Source organism: Desmodus rotundus, chromosome 10, assembly GCF_022682495.2.
Source record: "Desmodus rotundus isolate HL8 chromosome 10, HLdesRot8A.1, whole genome shotgun sequence".
NCBI classification, from domain to species: domain Eukaryota; kingdom Metazoa; phylum Chordata; class Mammalia; order Chiroptera; family Phyllostomidae; genus Desmodus; species Desmodus rotundus.
In genome coordinates, this window is record NC_071396.1 from 63,652,852 (window position 1) to 63,676,568 (window position 23,717).

Sequence of the window (23,717 nt, forward strand, 5' to 3'; positions counted from 1 at the left end):
ACATGTATCCACCACTATAGTATCACACAGAGTAGTTTCACTGTCCCCCAAATCCCCTGTGCTTTGTCTGTTCATTCCTAGTAAGGGAATTTTAAAACAATAGGGCACAGTTTTCACATGGCTGCTAAACATATTTAGAGTGACTACTTTAGCCGATAGGGTCTAATTCTCTCTTTTTCAGTTAAAGGGTTTGTTTCAGTTTGAAACCAACTAAAAAATAACAAGTATTAATAAATTTAGACATGAAATAAATTATTCTGGGTGCTATGGGGGAAGGAACAGTCATTTAGGGTTTTTTGTTTATGCCTATTTATTTATTTATGTAATCTCCTGATTATTAGATTTAGGCCCTAGTAGTTAGGCCTTATCTTTGTAAATATCTTGTACATGGGAACTTTCCACAGACTAACTGAATTAACTAAAGAATTTGCTAGATCTCTTGGTTTTAACTGAAATATCTGCTTGCCACTGAAGAATTTCACTGGGCATTATGAGTTTGTGTGACATTGTTAACAGGAAGTTATTTGTGGCAGAGGCATTGAGGCTGAGTCTATACACCTCAATGCTGAGAGAGCAGACATATGACCAGTGCCAAACGAGCTGGTGCTTTATCAGGAACCACGTGAGTGCAAAGACCTTATCATTCCTCTCCCATCTCTTTCTTTTCACCCGAAGGAGGTATCCACCATTTCAGTTTCTAAACTTGCATTTGTGTCCTTCCAAACTTTTTCAACTAGGCAGTTTAAAAGGCATGATCACAGCAGCAGTTTTGTCCTCTTACAGCTGAAATCCTCCCAAGAGCAGTTACCATGACTGCTTGACTATTTCCATCTTTATCATCTTTAGCCTTCTGCACTGGCTGTTTCATGAAATGGCAAACACAATAAATTTCTTTTCAGTCCTCATTATCTTTGAACTTCCACCTGAAACTGCTGATCACTCCCTTGTTCCCAAAACTCTTTCCCTTCTTGGCTTTCCCCAGCTATCTTTGTTATTCTTTGTACTTTTCTTCTGACATTCTTCTGAAGGGCCGAGGTTCTGTGTTTTTCTGCCCTAGGTCTTCTTCTCTTCTCTCTCTGCACATTCTCCGTGGGGTGGCTGCTCACTCCCTTAGGATCTGGTGCTAGTCTATTATTTCTTCCTGTCCATCTCCAGCTCAGTAAGCTCCCTGAGCTCCATCCCCACAGCAGATGACCAACTGCTTCCCAAAATGCCACTGGATTCTCATGGGTGTCTCACCTTCAACACATCCAGATAGTATTCATGTCAGTCCACCTGCCTCTTCCTCTTAAATTCCTTGTTATGGGAAATATCATCCCCATCTTACTTCACAATGGAGAATATTTACTGACATACCCCCCTCCCCTAACATTTAAAAACAATTAAAAAAAATTGATTTTAGAGAGAGAAAAGAAGGGAGAGAGAGAAACCAATTTGTTGTTCCACTTATTTAGGCATTCATTGGTTGCTTCTTGTATGTGCCCTGGTGGGTGATCAAACCTGCATCCTCGGTGTATCGGGATGAAGCTCTAACCACCTGAGCTACCTGGCCAGTGCTCCCCTGACAGTTTTCTTTTCCTTCACCTCTTTAGTCAACAGGTTCTCTAGATTCCATTTTGCCTACATCCGCCTGTGTCCACATCTTCATGCATCTTGACTGGACCATTGCGACTGTCTATAGCTGGCCACTCAGCCATTTGCCGATTTTGTGCAGTGAAGCCAGACTGCCTGAATTTAAATCCTGGTTCCATTAGAGTGGTTGTGTAAATTTGGAACAGGATTAGCTTCTTTGAATTGTGTGACCTCATGTTACCATTTAGATTACAATTCAGAGTATAGGTATCACAGAGAGAACTGATTTAGCTGAATATAGGATTTTGGGATCATACCAGTTTATTGAGTGCTAATCTCTATGTTAAGCAAATTTATATACATGATTTCAATTAATTTCACTTAATTCTCTCAGTAAGCATGTGACTTTGGGATTATTATTGATGTGGAAACTGAAGCTCAGAAAGGTTTACTTACATTCAGATAGCTGGTAAATGGGAATGCTGGGATTTCAAACAGTCTGTCTGACTCCAATGTCATCCATGTTCTTAACCCCCATGTTCCTTTGCATCTTTTACTGGGCCATAAATATATCCCCAAATTTTGAGAGTTATTTATAAAATAGTCATATAGTCTGGTGACACACTTAACCACCAATAGCTTACATACAGCTTGAGACCATTTTCAGGGCCTGTATACTCATCTGTATAAACATAAATGGGTTTGCAAGTGCTATGAACTGAATCGTGTCCCCTGAAAATTCATGTGGAAGCCCCAAATCCCAATGTACTTGGAGATAGGGTCTCTAGGAGGTAATTAAAATTAAATGAGGCCATAATGACCAGTGCCAACTGAGCTGGTGCTTTATCAGGAACCATGTGAGTATAAAGACCTTATCATTCCTCTCCCATCTCTTTCTCTTTACCCGCAGGAGGCCAACCGCAGGAGGTAACCACCATTTCAGTTTCTAAGCTTGCATTTGGTGGAGCTTCATTACAGTTGGCCTTCATGTTATGATTGGCCTGACCAGCTCTAGAGACTAGGGCTCTCTCTTTCTGGTATGTGAAGGCACAGAAGAAGGCAGCCTTCTACAGGCCAGGGAGGGAGCCCTCCAATGACACAAAACCTTGCTGGACTTTGATCTTAGACTTTCCAGTCTCTGGAACTGTGAGAAAATAAATGCCTGTTGTTTAAGCCATGTAGTCCACGGTGCTTTGTTATTGCAGCCGAAGCTGACTAAAGCACAAGTCAAAGAGAACAGCTTTTGAAGAGGATTCTGAACTTTTGATGTTTTGACAGATCAAATAACAACCTGAATTTCTGGGATGAAATTAGGTTTAATGTAAACAATGGCAGCTTCAAATCTATAAAATTGTAGTAATAGTATATGTAGTAGAGTGATAGAAGTTTTCACTAAAAGGCAACAACTACATTGCATCCTTTTCCAAGGCTGGGAGGAAGGGTTATGTTTCTGTGACTTTAGAAAACCTAAGGCACAGCCGGAGTATCTGGGACTTCTTATTTTTTATTATTAATTAATATTTTATTTATTATGCTATTACAGTTGTCTGAATATTCCCCCTTTGCACCTCTCACCCAGCACCCCTCACTCCCTCAGGCAGTCCCCACACCTTTGCTCATGTCCATTGGTCATGCCTATTCAGTTCTTCAGCTACTCCATTTCCTATGCTGCACTTTACACCCCCGTGGCTATTCTATAACTACCAATTTGTACTTCTTAACTCTCTCACTTCTTTACCCATTCCCCCATACCACCCTCCCATCTGGCAACCATCAAAATGTTCTCCACATTCATGATTCTGTTTCTGGTCTTCTTGTTTGCTTAGTTTGTTTTTTAGATTCAGTTGTTGATAGATATGTCTTTATTTCCATTTTGTTGTTCATTGTTTTGATCTTTTCTTAAATAAGTCCCTTTAATGTTTCATATAATAATTGTTTGGTGATGATGAACTCCTTTAGTTTTTTCTTGTATGAGAAGCTCTTTATCTGCCCTTCAATTCTAAATGATAGCTTTGCAGGGTAGAGCAATCTTGGCCATAGGTCTCTGCTTTTCATGACTTTGAATATTTCTTGCCAATCCCTTTTAGACTGAAAGTTTCTTTTGGGAAATCAGCCAGCAGTCTTATGGGAACTCCCCTGTAGGTAACTAACTGCTTTTCTCTTGCTGTTTTTAAGATTCTCTCTTTAACTTTAACCTTTGACATTTAATTATGATATGTCTTGGAGTGGGCCCATTTGCATGCATCTTATTTAGGATTCTGTGTGCTTCCTGGACTTCTATGTCTATTTTCTTCACCAAATTAGGCAAGTTTTCTTTCATTACTTTTTCAAATATATTTCCAATTTCTTGCTCTTTCTCTTCTCCTTCTGGCACCCTTATGATGTGAATGTTGGATTGCCTGAAGTTGTCCCAGAGGCTGCTTACACTATGCTTAGATTTTTGAATTTTTTTTCTTGTTGTTCTTATTGGTTGATTTTTGCTTTGTTATGTTTCAAATTATTGATTTGATTCTCGGCTTCATCTACTCTACTGTTGTTTCCCTGTAAATTTTTCTTTATTTCCATTAGTGTCTCCTTCATTTCTATCTGGATCTTTTTAATGCTTTTGAGGTTCTCACTAAGTTCCTACAGCATCCTTATAAACCAGTGTTTTGAACTCTGCATCTGATAGATTGCTTATCTCCATTTTGTTTAGTTCTTTTTTCTGGAGCTTTGATCTTTTCTTTCATTTGGGCCATGTTTCTTTGTCTCCTCATTTTGGTATCCTCCCTGACTTTGTTTCTATGTATTAGGTACAGCTGCTATGACTCCCTGTCTTGGGAGCCTGGCCTAATGTAGTAGGTGTCCTGTAGGTCCAGTGTCACCGTCTCCCCTATCACCCAAGCTGGGTACTTGAGGTGTGATCTCCATGTGGTCTGAGTACATCCTCCTGTTGTATTGGGTTGGCAAAAAAGCCCGTTATGTTTTTACTGTAAAATAAATGACATTTTTCATTTTCACCAATAACTTCATTGATTTGGAGATCTTGAATATGTTGGCTATCTCCCTCTATTGGTGTCTAGTGGGTAGAGGCCAGGGGTGCTGCTAAACATCTTCCAACGCATAAGACAGCCCCACAGCAAAGAATTATTTGGCCAAAATATCAATAGTACCAAGAAACTTTGCAAGCCACTTTTGACATGTTCAGTCAATCATAGCACCTTAGCAATCTATACACTGCACAAATATTTTTGTTGCATCTCAATTTTTCCTGTCTTGAAATAATAAAGCATAATATGCTCAAAATATTGCATGTTTTCTTCCATCTTCAATATTAAAATCGCTGCACACAAATTCACTAATTTTGATATGTTTTTTAAATGCATACTGATATGACAGCTGTTGCAATACAATCTAACAAAATTGTCTTGAGTGAAGTTAAAGATAACTAAGCACTACTAGAGTCACTGTACAGAAAAAAAAGTAATGGGCTTTTTGGCCAATCCAATAGTTGAGACTTTATTGCTGTTGGCAGGTTAATGGGAGGGATTTACCCAGGCCCGTTAGCTGCAAGGGCTGTGACCACTGACCACCAACCTCCACTCTCCAGGTAGGATTAACTGCGCAGGGGCAGGGTGGTAGTGCTTCAACGTGGACAGTCTGTACTGTACACTGAGTGGGCAGGCTCTGTGGTTTCTCAGGTGGTGCAGGCCAAGGTCAGCCCCCAACTGTGTTCTGCTCAAGGCCATCCAGCATGAGCTACAAAGCAATCTGCAGATGCCTGCTACTTGTGCTGGCTTAGAGGTTCCCAGGTGAAGTCAAGCGGTGAACCTAGGCTGGCTGCGGCTAGTGCTGGGCCTGGGTCCACTTAGTAACAGGTATAGGGACTAGTGGCTCACTGAGGCTGGCTGTTGCTTGTTTGAGAGAATTTGTGAAGCATGAGCCAAGACCAGCCATTTATATGGAAAAACCACTGTTAACAGCTTGGGTGGGCCCATAATTTTGGCAGGGTGGACCTAAGGGATCTCCAGGGCAGGGCAAAAGTATAAGACTGGCTGATGAAGTCTAAGATATTGCACCCACCTGCCGGCTCTGTATGGGGAGTGCTCAGAAAAGGAACAATGGCTCTGCTCACCTGTCTGAGAGAAAGCTGTCCCTAGCTCTTGCCTTGATGCCAGACATTTCACTCCTTCCCCATATGCTACTGGTGACTTTCAAGCTGCTACTCTGGTGCTGGAGTTTAGAGGGAGTGAGTCTTAGTAAGTCCATGTGTGGGTTCTTTAAGAGGAACTGCTGGGGACTCCAGAAGTTTCTTCTACAGACTGAATCTCCATTGGTTTTTGTAGCCAGAAGTTATGGGGACTTATTTTTCTGGCACTGAAACCCTGGGCTGGCAGTCCTGATATGTGGCTGGGACTCCTCACTTCCAAGATATACCTCTCAAATTTTTATCCACCACACATCGGTGTGGAACCAGCCCATTCCATGTCTCTGTGTTTCTGCCCCTCCAACCAATCTGGATGGATATGGATTCTTTAATTCTGTAGTTGTCGAACTTACCATTCAAGTCAATTTCTGATGGTTCTGAGTGATGGTTGTTTATAGTTTAGCTGTAAGTTTTGATGTCTTCTACTGACTTTAACAGCCACAGTGCTACCTCAGGCTATGGCCCAGTGAAGGCAGCACATTGGTGAGGATGTGTCCCAGAGGTCCACACAGCCCAAGTCTACGACACACCTCAAAAACTGCTGTCTTGGTCACTGACGGCATTACCATTAAAGTAAAAAATAAAGGGGGCATTTATTTGAAAAAAACAAAATAAAACAAAACAGTGTTCAAAACCTCACAGTGGAGTTTTGTTGTTGTGGGTTTTTTGTTTTGTTTTGCAACTGCACCAAGAATTTCCTCTTAGAGAAACTAAAGACATAAATTAAGATCATGTCAGCATTCTGTTTTATAGGGTAGAGCAAAAGTGAGTTTATAGTTTTGAGTATGCAGAACACAGAGTTTATTCTTGTATTATTATTTACCAGTTATTATATTACTTTCTATACAAACAACTATAAACCTCGTTTCACCCCACCCTGTACACTAACAGCCAAATACCAAAAATTAAATAAATAAATAAATAATAATTTAAAAAGGCAGTAACTGTCCCAAATAGATTTCTTCCTTTTTGAAACATATTCCTGGCAGGGAGGTACCCTACCAAATACACAGATAAATAACAGGAAATAATTGAATAAAGCAAAACCTCCCATAAATCCTACTCACAATTGGCCATTTTAAATATGAATAATTATCTGGCAGAAGGATATTAATGTCAAACGAATGGTTAGGTGGCACATGATGACTTTTCCCCAATTGGGAAGTGGTGAACAGGAATTTACATCATAGTCAACAAAAGATGTGGAAGAAAAATCAATGTCATCTACAATACTATGAGCTTGGAGGCAGAAAATTCACTTGAAGAATGGTGAATGTAGCTTTGCTTGCATTATGTGTTTGGATAAATATTTTGATCTCACACCCAGCCTTGCCAATTGTGCTTTTTAACTGGCATTGACCCAGGGCTGCTGTCTGTGTGGCTTAAGATAGATCAGAGATAAGAAGCAGCCTGTGGACTGCATCAATATAAAAAATTAGGATGGTGAAAGATGGCGGCAACATAGGTGGGAGCGGAGTCCACTTCCCCTCAACGCCAGGGAAATACCTAGCTGATCTGAGGAGCAGAGCGAACAGCCAACAGTATTCCAGCATATACGAAGATCAGAGACCAAAGATAGAGGACACTGAAAGATCTGACGGTAAGAAGAGTGCTCAAGGACAATAAGGTCCACGGGACCCAGGACCTCGCGGTACAAGGGCGGCAGAAGCGCCAGCCCTGGCGCAGGGGCTCCTGCAGGAGTCTTGGGAGAGGGCCAGGCTGCGCTGTGAGCAGCCAGGTGCTTGATTAGACCAGGGGGGTTTGAAAAGGAGGAATTTCTCAAAAAGAAAAAGAAAATAGAGACACTCAGGGGCTAATTAGAGAACTCTCGGTAGTAGCCGGGGCCCCTGGCGCCCCTCCCCCTCCACCCCTGGACTGCTACGCTCACCTGAGGTCCGGTCGCGCGCGCGAGCAGATTAGCGAACGGGACCCACACTTGAAACCCCGGAGGGGCACCCACACCTGAAACCTCCGAGATAATTTGGAGCAGAGACTAGCTGCTCCACCCACAGGCCCAAAACCTCGGAACCCAGTGCCGCGTGATTCAGTCCCAGGGCGGCCCCGCCCGCCCGAGAGACTCAAGCCCCGGGCGGCTGGATCAGGCCCCCAAGCACAGAGCCTGTGGCTAAGCGGGCTGCGCGCGCTCACCAAGCACAGGGCCGGCTGGGTGCCTGTTTTCCAAATACAAAGCTGCTGGCGAGTGTCCTAACCCCAAGGCGGCTGAATCCGCCACCTGCGCGCCAGCGTTCCAAGCCCTGGCGGCTCGATTGGTCCGCCGGCTGCGCGCTCAGGGCACAAAATAACGTCACAGACCCAAAGCGGCTGGATTCCCCTGCTGCGCACGCACGCGTCACAAGCCAAAGCGGCTGGATTGGCTGATCAACGGACTGATTGACTGCCAGGGACCACACCTACAAAACAGCGAAGAGTGTGACCCAGGAAGAGAGAAAAGTGAAACCAATCCTTCCAACCACCCCCTCCCGTTGCACAGACAGGACTCCAGCAGAAATAACCTGACCGGTTTAAAGCCAACAGAAGATTTTTTTTTTTTTTTTATCCTTTTTCTTTTTTTTCCTTTCCCCCTGAATTCCTTCTTCCTCTCTCTTTTTTTCTTTTTTTTCATTCCTTCTTCCTCCCATCCTTTACCATTTTTATGTCTTCTTCCTGCCTTCTTTTATCTATTTCTATGTTTTAATTTTTGCTAAAATTCCTTCTTATCTTGCCTCCGATCTTTCTTTATTCCTTCTTCCCTCCTTCCTTCCTTTCCTCCTTTCCTATTTCCTTTTTCCCTCCTTCCCATCTTTGTTTTGGTTTGTTTTGTGTGTGTGTGTGTGTTTTTTTTTTTTTCTTTTCTTTTGCCCCCCCTTTCTCTTTTTCCCACAGGTGAGACAACAAAACCTGGAGTGCTGAAAAGACTAGAGTTAGACCGTGTTAAACACATAAACGTCAGCTCAAGACCAGTGAGCACAGGAGAGTAAGGAGACAGCACCACCGAATCCCATTGGCATTCTACCATAGAAGTTCATATCATAAATCCAGGGAGTCAGAACAAAGCAATTTAAGACGCAGAGGCCAACAAGAAGAGCCTCACAAACAATGGGAAGACAAAGAAACAATTCCCAAATGAAAGGAAAGGAGGAAGCCTCAGAAAGAATACTAACCGAAAAAGAGGCAAGTCAACTATCAGATACTGAGTTCAAAGCAATGGTCATCAGGAAACTCACTGAGCTCTCTGAGCTCAAAGAGAACTACCAGAAACTACAAGGAAACTACAATGAACTCACTGCAAACTATATCAACATGAAAAAGGAAATAGAAAATATCAACAAGAGCCAAGAGGAAATGAAGAATACAATTTCTGAATTGAAGAACACAGTAGAAGGAATTAAAAGCAGACTTGACGAAGCAGAGGATCGGATCAGCGAGCTGGAGGACAAAGTAGAAAAAAACGCCCAGAAGGAGCAAGAAAAGGAAAAGAGGCTCAGAAAGAATGAAGAGGCAATAAGGGAAATGCAGGACAACATGAAACGTAACAATATCCGTATAATAGGAATACCAGAAGGAGAAGAAGAAGAGCAAGGGATAGAAAACCTGTTTGAAAAAGTAATGATGGAAAATTTCCCTAATCTGAGAAGAGAAAAAGTCACCCAAATCCAGGAATCACAGAGAGTCCCAAACAAGAGGAACCCAAAGAGACCCACTGCAAGACACATCATAATTAAAATGGCAAATTTCCAAGACAAAGAGAGGATCTTAAAGGCAGCAAGGGAGAAAAAGGAAGTAACATACAAGGGAGCCCCAATAAGGTTAGCAACTGACTTCTCAATGGAAACGCTCCAAGCCAGAAGAGAATGGCAAAAAATATTCCAAGTACTGAGAACCAGAGGCCTGCAACCAAGACTACTTTACCCAGCAAGGCTCTCAATCAAGATAGAAGACCAAATAAAGAGTTTCCCAGACAAAAGAAGTCTAAAAGAATACAGCTCCACCAAACCAGCTCTGCAAGAGATGCTAAAGGGACTGCTTTAAGGAAAGGAAGGAAAAGAGAAAGACAGAGGAACACAGGTAGGAAATAATGGCAATGAATAACTACCTATCGATAATAACCTTAAACGTAAATGGATTAAATGCTCCAATCAAAAGACATAGAACAGCTGAATGGATAAGAAAACATGACCCACACATATGCTGCCTACAAGAAACCCATCTCAGGACAAAAGACTTACACAGACTGAAAGTGAAGGGCTGGAAACAAATCTTCCAAGCAAATGGACAGGAAAAAAAAGCAGGGGTAGCAATACTCATATCTGACAAAATAGACTTCCAAAGAAGGGCCATAAAGAGAGACCCAGAAGGTCACTTCATAATACTCAAAGGAAGAATCCACCAAGAAGACATAAACATTGTAAATATATATGCACCCAACATAGGAGCACCCAAATACATAAAGAAAATCTTGGAGGATTTCAAGAAAGATATTGACAGCAACACAATTATAGTAGGGGATTTTAACACCCCACTATCAAAAATGGACAGGTCTTCCAAACAAAAGATCAACAAAGATATTGTGTCACTTAACAATACCTTAGAGGAAATGGACTTAACTGATATATACAGAGCTTTTCATCCCAAAGAAGCAAAATACACGTTCTTTTCAAGTGTCCATGGAACTTTTTCAAAGATAGACCACATGATAGGACACAAAGCAAGCCTCAACAAATTCAAGAAAATTGAAATCATATCAAGCATCTTCTCTGACCACAAGGGTCTGAAACTAGAAACCAACCCCAAGGGTAAAAACCCAAAACACTCAAAAGCATGGAGACTGAATAGCATGCTATTAAACAATGAATGGGTCAAGAATGAGATTAGGGAAGAAATCAAAAACTTCCTGGAAACAAATGAAAACGAACTCACAACAACCCAAAACCTATGGGACACAGCAAAGGCAGTCCTGAGAGGGAAGTTCATAGCAATACAGGCCTACCTTAAGAAGTTAGAAACAGTTCACACAAACAACCTAACCCTACGCCTACAAGAACTGGAGGAACAACAACAAAGACAGCCCAGAGCAAGCAGAAGGAAGGAAATAACCAAGATCAGAGCAGAACTAAATGACATAGAGACTAAAAGCACAATTGTAAGGATCAATGAATCCAGGAGCTGGTTCTTTGAAAAGATAAACAAAATCGACAAGCCTTTAAGTAGGCTCATCAAGAAAAAAAGAGAGAGGATCCAAATAAACAGAATTAGAAATGAAAGTGGAGAGATTACAACTGATACCACAGAAATACAAAGGATCGTAAGAAATTACTATGAAGACCTGTATGCTAAGAAATTTGAAAACCTAGATGAAATGGACACATTTCTAGAAAAATATAATCTTCCAAAACTGAATGAAGAAGAAGCAGAAAACCTGAACAGACCAATATCAGCAAAGGAAATTGAAGAAGTCATCAAGAAACTCCCATCACACAAAAGCCCTGGACCAGATGGTTTCACAGGAGATTTCTACAAAGCATTTAAGGAAGAACTAACCCCTATCCTTCACAGACTATTCGAAAAAATCCAAACTGATGGAAGACTCCCAAACTCTTTTTATGAAGCCAACATCATCCTAATCCCAAAACCAGATAAAGACACAACGAAGAAAGAAAACTTCAGGCCAATATCGCTGATGAACATAGACGCTAAAATTCTCAACAAAATATTAGCAAACCGCATCCAGCAATATATTAAAAAGATCATCCACCATGACCAAGTGGGATTCATCCCAGGGATGCAAGGATGGTACAATATTCGCAAATCAATAAACATAATACATCACATCAACAACAGCAAAGACAAAAATCACATGATCATATCAATAGATGCGGAAAAAGCATTTGATAAGATACAGCACCCATTTCTGATAAAAACACTCAGCAAAGTGGGAATAAAGGGAGCAGTCCTCAACATAATTAAGGCCATATATGAGAGACCTACAGCCAACATCACACTCAATGGACAAAAACTTAGAGCTTTCCCACTAAGATCAGGAACTAGACAAGGATGCCCTCTCTCACCACTCCTATTCAACATAGTATTGGAAGTCCTAGCCACAGCAATCAGACAAGAAAAAGCAATAAAAGGCATCCAAATGGGAAAGGAGGAAATGAAACTGTCACTGTTTGCAGACGACATGATAGTGTACATGGAAAACCCTATAGACTCCACTCAAAAACTACTCGACCTAATAAATGAATTTGGCAAAACAGCTGGATACAGAGTCAATACCCAGAAATCAAAGGCATTCCTGTACACCAGCAACGAAACTGCAGAAACAGAAATCAGGAAAAAAATCCCATTCGATATAGCAACAAGAAAAATAAAGTACCTAGGAATAAACCTAACCAAGGAGGTAAAAGACCTGTACTCAGAAAACTACACAACACTGAAGAAAGAAATTAAGGAAGATACAAACAAATGGAAGCATGTACCATGTTCATGGATTGGAAGAATCAACATTATCAAAATGGCCATACTACCCAAAGCAATTTATAGATTCAATGCAATCCCTATTAGAGTACCCATGACATATTTCACAGATATAGAACAAACATTGCAGAAATTCATATTGGAACCATAAACGACCTCGAATAGCTGCAGCAATTTTGAGAAAGAAAAACAAAGCAGGAGGGATCACAGTACCTGATATCAAACTGTATTACAAGGCCACTGTAATCAAAACAGCCTGGTACTGGCATAAAAACAGGCACATAGACCAATGGAACAGAATAGAGAGCCCAGAAATAAACTCAAGTCTATACGATCAATTAATATTTGACAAAGGAGGCAGGAGCATAAAATGGAGCAAAAACAGCCTCTTCAACAGATGGTGTTGGGAGATCTGGACAGCTACGTGCAAAAAAATGAAACTCGATCACCAACTTACGCCATACACGAAAATAAACTCAAGATGGATAAAAGACTTAAATATAAGCCGTAACACCATAAAAGTCCTTGAGGAAAACATTGGCAGGAAAATCTCAGACATTCCACGCAGCAACATCCTCACAGACACATCCCCTAAAGCAAGGGACATAAAGGAAAGAATAAACAAATGGGACCTCATCAGAATAAAAAGCTTCTGAATGGCTAAAGAAAACAGCACCAAATTACAAAGAGTACCAACAGTATGGGAAAACATATTTGCCAACGATACCTCAGACAAGGGCCTGATCTCCAAAATATATAAAGAACTCACTCGACTCCACTACAGGAAGACAAACAACCCAATTAAAAAATGGGCAAAGGACTTGAACAGACACTTCTCCAAGGAAGACATACAGAGGGCCCAGAGACATATGAAAAGATGCTCAGCATCACTAGCCATCAGAGAGATGCAAATTAAAACCACAATGAGGTATCATCTCACACCAGTCAGAATGGCCAACATAAACAAATCCACAAACAAATGTTGGAGAGGATGTGGAGAAAAGGGAACCCTTGTGCACTGTTGGTGGGAATGCAGACTGGTGAGGCCACTGTGGAAAACAATATGGAATTTCCTCAGAAAACTAAAAATGGAACTGCCCTTTGACCCAGTAATTCCGCTGCTGGGATTATACCCTAAGAACACTGAAACACCAATCCAAAAGAATCTGTGCACCCCAATGTTCATAGCAGCACAATTTACAATAGCCAAGTACTGGAAGCAACCGAAGTGCCCATCAGCAAACGAGTGGATCCAAAAACTATGGTATATTTACACAATGGAATTCTACGCAGCAGAGAGAAAGAAGGAGCTTATACCCTTTGCAACAGCATGGATGAAACTGGAGAGCATTATGCTAAGTGAAATAAGCCAGGAAGTGAGGGACAAGTACCATATGATCTCACCTTTAACTGGAACATAAGCAATAGAAGAAAAAAGCAAACAAAATATAACCAGAGACATTGAAGTTAAGAACAATCTAACAATAGCCAGGGCGGGGTTGGGGGGTGGGGGCGGGGATAGTGGGAAGAGGGTATTACAGGAACTACTATAAAGGACTCATGGACAAAACCAAGGGGGAGGGTAGAGAGGGGGGAGGGAGGTGGGTTCACCTGGGGTGGGGTAGAGGGATGGGGAGAAAAGGCATACAACTGTAATTGCATAACAATAAAAAAAATATATATATATAAAAAATTATAATTTATTATTTTGAGACAATGCTTAAAAATAAGTAGGTTTAAAATGCAAATGGACATTTCTATCTTATTGTGGAAATTCAGAAGACCTGGCAACATTGGGCCTGTATTCCCATAAGACAACAGTGGAATGAAGCTTATCTCTTTTACACAGGGCATACAGTCTCTTATATGAGTTTTGGATTAAATTTTGTCCAGGAAGAGAGGCCTCATTGGAAACCAATCTTACTAGACCTCAATCTTGGACTTAAAGTCTCCAAATTATGAAAAATAAATGTCTGCTGTTTCAGCCACTCAGACTGTAGCATTTTGTTGTGGCAGCTAAAGCCAACAAATACACAATTCATGCTCTGAATGTGACAGTTACCTGAGAATTCCTCCCCACGGTCCACCTTCCACATGCATTGGTTTGCCCGCTTCAAGAGCATTCCAGCCCCATTCCTACTACACTGCTCTAGTTCTGACTTTAAGATCCCTTCTGAATTGGCTTCCATCTAACTGGAACTTTTATCTTATCTCCACCTGACACCCTACAGCCACCCGATGCTTGAAAGAATGCTCCATCTAAAAGTTAAAATGGGACCACATTACTCTTGCCACGAAACCCGCATTGCCACTGGCTCCCAGACTCTTCTTTTCTTAGCATTGTGTGGGGTACACAGGTCTTAGTCTTGTATAGGAAACAAAGCTCAGGTCATTGGGATGGACCCATGGAGGAGTCAGAGCACATGAAAGCACCCATGAAGCCATGCATAGTGGAACAAAGTGATATATGAGAATGGCGAACAGAATTCAATATGGACATATGGGAAGTAAACATTTATTCCCACTGGAGGACGCTGGGCGGGTCTCCTGGAGGAGATACCATCTTGGAAGATGGATCTAGCCTTAGACTAAAGGGTATGGAGTAAGGAAGGGCTCTGAAGCAAGTCTGTCCTTCCTGAACCTATGAGTTCTCTGTCCCCCAATGCACATTGCCAGAATAAGTAAGTGAATGGGGTCAGTAAGCAAGATAAATTGCTATTAAACATAATGGCAGCAGAAGCAAGCATTTGAAGATGTTAACAGTCTGTAAATCAATCTTCTGATTCAAAGATTTCTAGCTTAAATCCATTCTAAATCCTAACAAAACTAAGAACCTTTCTGTGTTTAATTTAAATATACACAAAAGGCAATAAACAATGTTGACCTGATATAACACTGTGTTTTACTGTTGATGTCACATTTTCCTCCCAAAGTGTGAGCCATTTGATTCACTGTCTTTTCAGATATGATGTGATATACAAGCTACATTAGTCTATAAAATGTCTTTAAAGAGGAGAGTCTTTCAACGTGTACTACAGTTAGCTTTTTGGAGCTCACCAGTCCATTCTTTAGATCTTATCTCCCAGTTCTCTTTCACAGAATTGTAAGTTTGTGTGTGTGTATCTCTGTGTATGTACATATACACACACACACACATAGCTTCACATTTCCTTTTCTGCTCGACTACACAATCACATTAAAACAACATTGCATTGCCACAACCCTAGACCTTATTTATTTTATTCTCTTATTTCTTGAAACCACAGTGCTCTCCTTTTTGAGTTATTTTAATCTGATGCATTTGGCTGAAATAATTTCTAATTAATATGTGTGTGGGGATATCTGAAAATCTATTTTACCCTCCTCACACACAAACAGTGGTGTAATGAGGTATGAAATTCTAGGGTTATAATTCCATATTGCAGACCCCTGAAAACATTGCTCTGCCATATTCTAGAAGTTAGCACTGTGGATGAGAACTCTGCTTCTGGCCTGATTTGCTGCCCCTTTCAGGCAACTTGCTTTTTTATTTTTATTTGTTTCTCCCCCAAATTCATTTTATCTTAGAATCCAGAGATTTTACCAGAATAGAGCAGCTAGTTTTGTGTTGTTTTTATCTTTCATTCTTGCAGTGGGTGAGCCGTTTCAAATTTAAGATTTGTTTTCTAGATCTTAAATAAAAGTCACATTCATTTGTAAGCAGAGATCTTACTCAAATCATGGACTACGCTCTTTCCCTATACACAGCAGAGTACAGACCGGAATGATTATTCTTCCTTATAGGTATCTAACAAAATTTGGGTCAAAAGCCCACATCTTACATTTTTAATTTTAATTTTTTACCTTAAAATTTAAAAGGCAACAAGTAGCACCTGGAATTCATGATTTTTTTCTTTGATTCTACAGTAGAGTGCATGTAAATGTTTGTTTTTTTTCTTTCTGTTAACTCGTAGGGCTGTTTATGCTTGCTACAGCTAAACCTCTAAGAATATACTAGCAAATCATGTAGTTTATTAGTTTAAAACGCTGGTGATTTTGTGCCCACTTTCTTGCATGCAGTTAGTACAGAGAATAGCTGTGGGGGCCGGCCACGCTATTCTCCTGAAAGAGGAGCAAACATTCTGAGAGCACCAGGGTTGTACTTAATGAAACAGAAGTGCCATATCTTCAGAAGTTATTTCTCGAAACAAGCCACACCTACCGACAACTCTGCTTATTCTGTGATTGGAAGAAAGGCTTGTGGCCGGGCTAAAAGGGTTTATAAATCTTTCATCTGTGTTCTTCAAGTGCAGCATGAGTACTACTGTTGCAGGAAGTGAGGTGCTCGAGTTCGCCATCCCTGTGGATTACATACTTTGGAAATAAATCAATTGAGAAGGGAAAATTCCCAGAGAAGCTCATTAATTGGTAATAAGTGAGCGACTGGCCAAAATCGCAAGGTGTAGAAAAGAGAAAAATCACAGGGTGTTCTCGGCCAAATCACAGAAGTAAACGTTGTCAGGGCAAGAATCATTCTGCGCAGGATTTAAGACTGACGAACCGCCCTGTTTCGCGTCGGCGACCGTCGCCCACCCTGTGCGGGGGATGACAGCCGCCCTCCGCTCAGGGACTTGGAAGCCGCCAGGGCCCAGCAGAGCGGCGCCGGTGCTCACCCCCACCCGGCCCTGAATTCGCGCGTTCCGGGGGATCCCCGCGCGCACCGCACCTACCCAGCAGCAGGAGCCGGTGCGTCTGCTGTAGGTCGCGCTTCTGCTCCCGCAGCATGCGGTCGATGTTCCTGCTGACTTTCCTCGCCTCCCGCTCGGCCTCGCGCTCCTCCGCGCTCTGCTGGTCCGGGCGTCGCCTCCATTCCTTCTTCGGGTTGGCTTTGGGTCGGGCGCATGCTGGACTCCCGCCGGCGCCCGGAGGGAGACGGGTCAGAGCAACGTCTCCCCTGGCCACCGGGACGGGGGCTGGGCTCTGCCGCACGGGTTCCGCGGCAGGTTCTGAGGTCGCGCGCGCGGCGTCCTCTGGATCCCCAAAGAGCAGCGGCCTCAGACTGTAGCACAGACCCATGTGGGCGCGGCAGGACGCGAGGTCAGCTGGCGCCAGGCTCAGGCAGGACCCCCTGCTGCTGGGCTTGAGGGGGCTGCACCTGGACCCAGGGCAGGGGTGCGAGGGGGGCGGGCCCAGGGCCACTGCCCCTCACTGCCCTGGCGGGCCATTGTGCATTTTCCTCTGGGCGAAGGAGGTGGTGCCGGCCAGGCTTGGAGATCACCTGATAAAGCCGGGAGCCCTTCGCGCAGACCAGCTTCCGCGAACCCGGCCCCCCTTACCGTAAATACCGCTGGTCAAGCGGCTCTCTTTACTGTATATACGCTCACAACGGTTGGCTCTCGTTACAGTAAATACCGCAGCCTCGGCTAATCCATGTTACTGAAAATACCGCCGCTGGGTCCACAGTACCGCAAGTATCGTCTCCTGGGCGGGCCCCTAAGACCGTAAACAACGCCGCGCTCATCAATCTTCAATACCATAAATACTGCCTCCCGAGCCCGGCGCGCAGCAGCGGACAGTGCCACCGTGGCGGTGCTGGTGCTGTCCGCACCCAGAGCTGCCATTACAGCACTTAAAATACCACTGTGTCTTTGATATGGGTGTTGGTAAAGAAGAACGGAAGAACAGGTGAAGGGATATAGACGCTAGCTTGAAGATCTTGCATTCCTCAATGTAGTACCTGCAGAGATTTGTGCACCCGACCGCTCCTTTTTCAAGCTCACGTCTTACGCACGTGCACACGTCCGCTCTTTGAATCCCTATTTTAATACGAAAATCTCTAAATCAGGAGGTCCGTGACATCACTTTCGATAATTACCATACGTGTTAAAAATTTGTATATGAGCATATCTAATTGTCACATACTATTTGTATTTGTTAAAATGAGACTATAAAATTGTACTCTGTAGCCCATTTTTTAGTTCCCAGTATGTATAGTGCAGAGAGGAGCAGAGGTGCCCTCTTTCCCCGCCTTGCACGGACAGTAACCCATCCGAGACCCTCACTTCCTCAATTATCTCCCACTTCATGACTTACAGAGCTTTCGCAACAGATGAAAATTTCAATAGGTTTTAAGAACTCTGCTATAACGTGTGTTCCTTAATTTGGAGCAAAATGACATAGAGTAGTAAAACTGACAGTTAAATGACATCTAATATAAATACATCAATACAGGAGATTGGGCTGTTTGATGAAAAATAGCATGTCACGCAACTGTACCAGTTGGCACTTGGTGTGAACATTACATTTGATTAAATTTTGTGAGTAGAGAAACTAGAGATCCGCCCTGGCTGGGTGGGTGGGTTGGTTGGAACCTCGTCTCATACACGGAAAGTTTGCAGGTTGCAGATTCCATCCCAGGTTAAGGCACAGGCCTAGGTTATGGGTCCCATCCCAGGAAGGGGTGCCTATGAGAGGCAATCGATCCATGTTTCTCTCTCTCTCTTCCTCTCTCACTAAAATCGATAAATATATCCTCAGGTGAGGATTTAAAGAAAGATATTGGAGATCCATAATTCACATTTATTTTAAGGCGCTGTTAATAACAACTGAATATACAAAATAATGTTTGGATGTAACATTACCTCCAAAGTTTTTGCTAAAATTATGCTGTACTTTTAAGATGTTTTAATCTAAAACATAGAGGACTATAAAAAAATCTAACTTGGTAAAACAGAAAAAGTTACTAAACATTGCTCTTATTTTCACTATTCAGTCATGCGCCATCTTCCATTTATTCATTAATTTATCTAATATTTATCAAGCAACTACGATGTGGCATTCTAGTTGGAATTGGGTGAACTAAAAAACATGGGTCTTTGTGGAGTTTATATACTAGTGAGGTAGAAATATGTTCAACAATATAAATGGAAATCAATATATTAATTATATACTGCGAATTATACAAGTCCATTAAGAGAAAGAATAGGGTTAGAGGATAAGGGAAGGTCCAACTTAAATTGGCAAGGGAAGGGGCTTGCTTGTGTGTGAGGTAAACAAGGCCTTTCAGAGGAAGACCTGAAGAGTACATACCAATTCCTTTACTGTTAAAGTTTATTTGCTAAACTTTATCAACTACTATCATGTGATATGGATAACATTTTACTTATGTATTGTAGCCAGCTTAAAATAGAAACAAATATAAGACAGATATTGAAAATTAAGTACATAAATAAAATACAATGTATCAAAATGAGAATTTGCCCACATTTGTTTACTTAGAAAAAAAATAGAAGATGATGTTCTTTATTGATACCCTAAACTGAAAAATCATTCTTAGTATCCTATTAAAAGAATCTTAGGAAAAAATGCTCTACCCATTTTGCCCACATTTCAATTTCTTTCAAACACTTCTAATTGCACAATCAATTATTCATAAATTAGATTTTGTAGATATGTATAGGATAAATTAGAATAAAATATTTAAATTTATATATCACTGTTAGTTAAATTTAATGTTTCTTCTTAATCCAGAATGATTTCTAATTCATAAATCATTGGGTCATATACGAGACCTGTCTGGAAAAAGTCCAGCCATTGTTAACATAACCAGAAAGGTTTGTGCCACATCGATGTTACCTGACAGCCAGGGAGAGTGGACTGGAATGTGCATGTGTGAACAATGATGACTTCACTGTACCAGTCAGTGGGGGTAGTAGACATCATTGAGAGAGCATGTGTACTGTGTGTCCGTCACAATCAAAATGACTGAGTGAGTAGAGCAACAAGTCTGCATCAAATTTTGTGTTAAGCTTGAACATTCTTCTGAGGAAACTATTCGGATGATTCAGAAGGCTGCAGCTATGGGCAACCGGTGACTGGCAGCTTCATCATGACAACATGCCCACTCATGCATTATGTCTCCTGAAGAGTTTTTTTGTGAAACAGCAAAATCACCCAGATAACTCAGCCCCCCTCCAGCCCAGATTTGGCACCCTGCGACTTCTGGCTTTTCCCAAAACTAAAATCACCTTTGAAAGCGAAGAGATTTCACATGATTGATGAGATTCAGGAAAATATGATGGGGCAGCTTATGATGGCAATTGGGAGAGACTGTGTGAGGTCACAGAGTACCTACTTTGAAGGGGACTGAGGCATCAATGTCCTATGTACAATGTTTCTTGTGTCTTCTTCAATAAGTGTCTTTATTTTTCATATTACCTGTCTGGATACCTGCCAGACAGACATTGTATATAAGCAATTTCTAATGTCAAAGAATGTGGATCTGAAAATAGAGTGATTATGAATCTGAAACATATATAAAATGTATGAAAGTGTTACAAAGGATAGGGTGGGTAAAGGAACTATACTCTTGCAAAGATCCAATATTTTATTTAAAGTAGTATAATATTAACTATAAGTAGATTGTGATGTTACCCATAGAATTTTCTGCAGTGATGGACACGTTCAATATCTGCATTGTCCTTTAAGGTAGCCACCAGTCACACATACTTACTGAGTACTTGAAATACGGATTTTGTGACTGGAGAACTAAATTTTAATTTCATTTAATTTTAGTTAACTTAAATTTTAAATTAAAGTCACCACATGTGGCTAGTAAGAACCATTGCAGCCCTACAGCAACCACTGAAAATAATGAAAAGTAGGAAACCTAAAAAGCTAATGGGGGAATAAAGTTGAAATACACCCCCCCCCTAAAAAAAAAGAAAAGAAAAAGAAAAATTCAAGTAAGCCAAAAGAAAGAACAGAGAGAAATGAACAAATTAAATAGAAAACAAATAACAAAATGCCTGACTTAAATCCAGCCATTTTATAATTAAACATAAATTAAAAGACAGAGAATATCAGAATGGGTAAAAATGAAAAGACCCCACTGCATTCTGTTTATAAAGAACTCACTTTAAATACAGACACAAATACATTATTCATAAAGAGAAGGAAAAATTTATATGATGATGTATTAGTTTTCTAGTGCTGCAGCAATAAATTACTATAAACTAGCAAGCTTAAAACAATAGATCATTCTCACAGTTCTGGAGTCCAGAAGTAACAATCAGTGTGTTGGCAGTGCCACATTCCCTCAGAGAATTCTTTCATGCCTCTTCCATCTTCTGGTGGCTCCTGGAGATTGTTGGCTTGTAGCGGCATCACTCCAATCTGCCTTTTGTCTTCACTTGCCTTTTTGCTTGTGTATCTGTGAGTCCTTTTCAGTATTTTATAAATGAGTCTCATTGGATTTAGGGACCCCCTAATCCAATATGATCTCATTTCTCTCCTTACCTGAATTACAATTTGCAAAGACTCTATTTCCAAATAAGGTCATATTCTGAGGTTCCAGGAGGACATGAAATTTGGGGAGACACTATTTAACACACTATACATAGAAACATTAGTCATGAGACATTTGGAGTAGCTACATAGCCTTCAAGATATGGAGCTCTGTTGAAACTAAAGAGGACTATTTCATCATGATGAAAGGGTCAATACATTAGGAAGACATAACAAATGTAAATGTGTATACAGAGCTTCAAAATATATGAAGTAATCTGACAGAACTTAAACAAATCCATAATCTCAGTTGAAGCTTTAAACATGCTTGTTTCATTAACAGAAAAACTAGAAGGTCTGAATGACAACATAAGTCACCTCTCCTTAATTTATACTTATAGAACACTATTCCTAACAAATGCTCTTTCAAAGTTCAAGTGGAAGGTTCACCAAGATAGACCAGATCCTGGGTGAAAAAATATCTCAACAAATTATAAAACATTTAAAGTGTTTTAGAGTATGCTTCTGACCATGATGGAATTCAATTAGAATGACAGTAAGTTATCTAGAAAATTGTCAATATTGGAAATCAAACAATAAACTTCTAAATAATTCATCATTCTTTGAAAAATTTAATAAAATTAATAAATTCCTGGCAAAAAATAGAGAAAATGTAAATTACCAATATCAGGTATAGAATACTATGATAGCGAGTACATACATCAAAATTATAAATGGGAATAATATGAACAACATTTTATCAACACATTTGACAACTTAGATGGAATGAAAAATTCTCTGAAAAACATAATTTTCTGAAATTAACACAAGAAACAGAAAATCTGAAGAATGGTGTACTAGCCAAAAAATGCAAATTATTACAGAAAAGTGTCCCCACAAAGAAAACTCTAGGTATTGATGACTTTACTGGTGAATTCTATAAAACATATAAGGAAGATAATAATAGCAGCTTTATACAAACCCTTTCAGAATACAATATAGAAGAAGGAAAAACAAAACTCAATGACTTCTCTGAAGCCAGTGCATCTTTGATAAAAACTGTACACATAAAATATAAAGCCAGGAAATCTTAGGCCAATGTTGCCCATAAATATAGATGCAATAATATCTTAAATATTATTAAAATTAATGTTTGAAAATATTAGCCAACAATGTATGAAAATAATCTCATAATCGATGTGATCGATTGTAATCAAGTGAGCTATATCCCCCAAATTCAAGGTTGATGTAACATTTGTTAATGTCATCCACCACATTAACGTGTTAAAGAAAAGGCATAGTCACCTCAATAATGCATTAAAGCATTTGAAATAATTTAACATCTGTTTATGGAAAAACCCAACTCTTAGCAAATTAGGAATAGAAATAAACTTCTGATAATGGAACATTTATTAAAATCCTGTACTCGTATCATAATTAATGGTGAAACACTGAAAATTTCCTTCCTAACATTGGTCACAAGGCAAGGATGTTTGCTCTCACCATTTTTCTTCAACATTACACTTGAGGTTCTAAGCTATTGCAATAAGGAGAAAAAAAAAAGGAAGGAAAGGGTAAAGATTGGAATGGAAAAGTAAAATTATCTGTATTCCCAAATGACATAATTTTTATATAGAAAATACCAAGAAATAATCTTAAAAGTATTCTAGAACTAATGAACTAACATGGGAGTTTAGCTGGCCCAGAATACTCAGTCAATACATAAAAATAAATACATTACTCTGTACTAAGAACAACAACAATATAATTGGGACATGAAATTAAAAAATTCTCTACAGTGTAATCCAAAACCACAAAATACTTAAAGATAAATTTGGAAAAGCTGTGGAAAACTTCTATACTTAGAGCTACAAAATACAGTTGAGAGAAATTAAAGAAAACCTAAAGAAATGGAAAGGTATAACATAGCTCAAGATTCTTGTGATGCCCATTTGTCTCAAATTAACCTATGTGTTTAATGCAGAATCAATTGTTACCCCAGAAGCCATTTTCATTGAGTTGATAAGCTAATTCTAAATTATATGAATTCTAATTCTTAATTATATGAAAATGCAAATAACCTAGGATATCTAAAGGAATCTTGGTAATGAAGACTAAAGCTGGTGAACCTATACTACTTTTGTTTAAAACTCACTGTAAAGTCACAATTATTAAGATAGTGTAGCACATAAGGACAGGCAAATAGATCAATAAAACA

General features: G+C 40.3%; 1 protein-coding gene across 1 annotated transcript in view; it reads right to left on the bottom strand.

Moving 5' to 3' along the window:
* The window catches only part of GNAL (G protein subunit alpha L), a 181,536-nt gene extending 164,091 nt beyond the window's left edge, over nucleotides 1-17,445 (bottom strand). The window contains exon 1 of the mRNA XM_053912991.2: nucleotides 16,945-17,445. Within this exon, the coding sequence (XP_053768966.1) occupies nucleotides 16,945-17,290 (346 nt within the window). The 5' untranslated portion in view covers nucleotides 17,291-17,445. The remainder of the gene's footprint in view (nucleotides 1-16,944) is intronic.
* Between the last annotated feature and the right edge of the window lie 6,272 nt (nucleotides 17,446-23,717).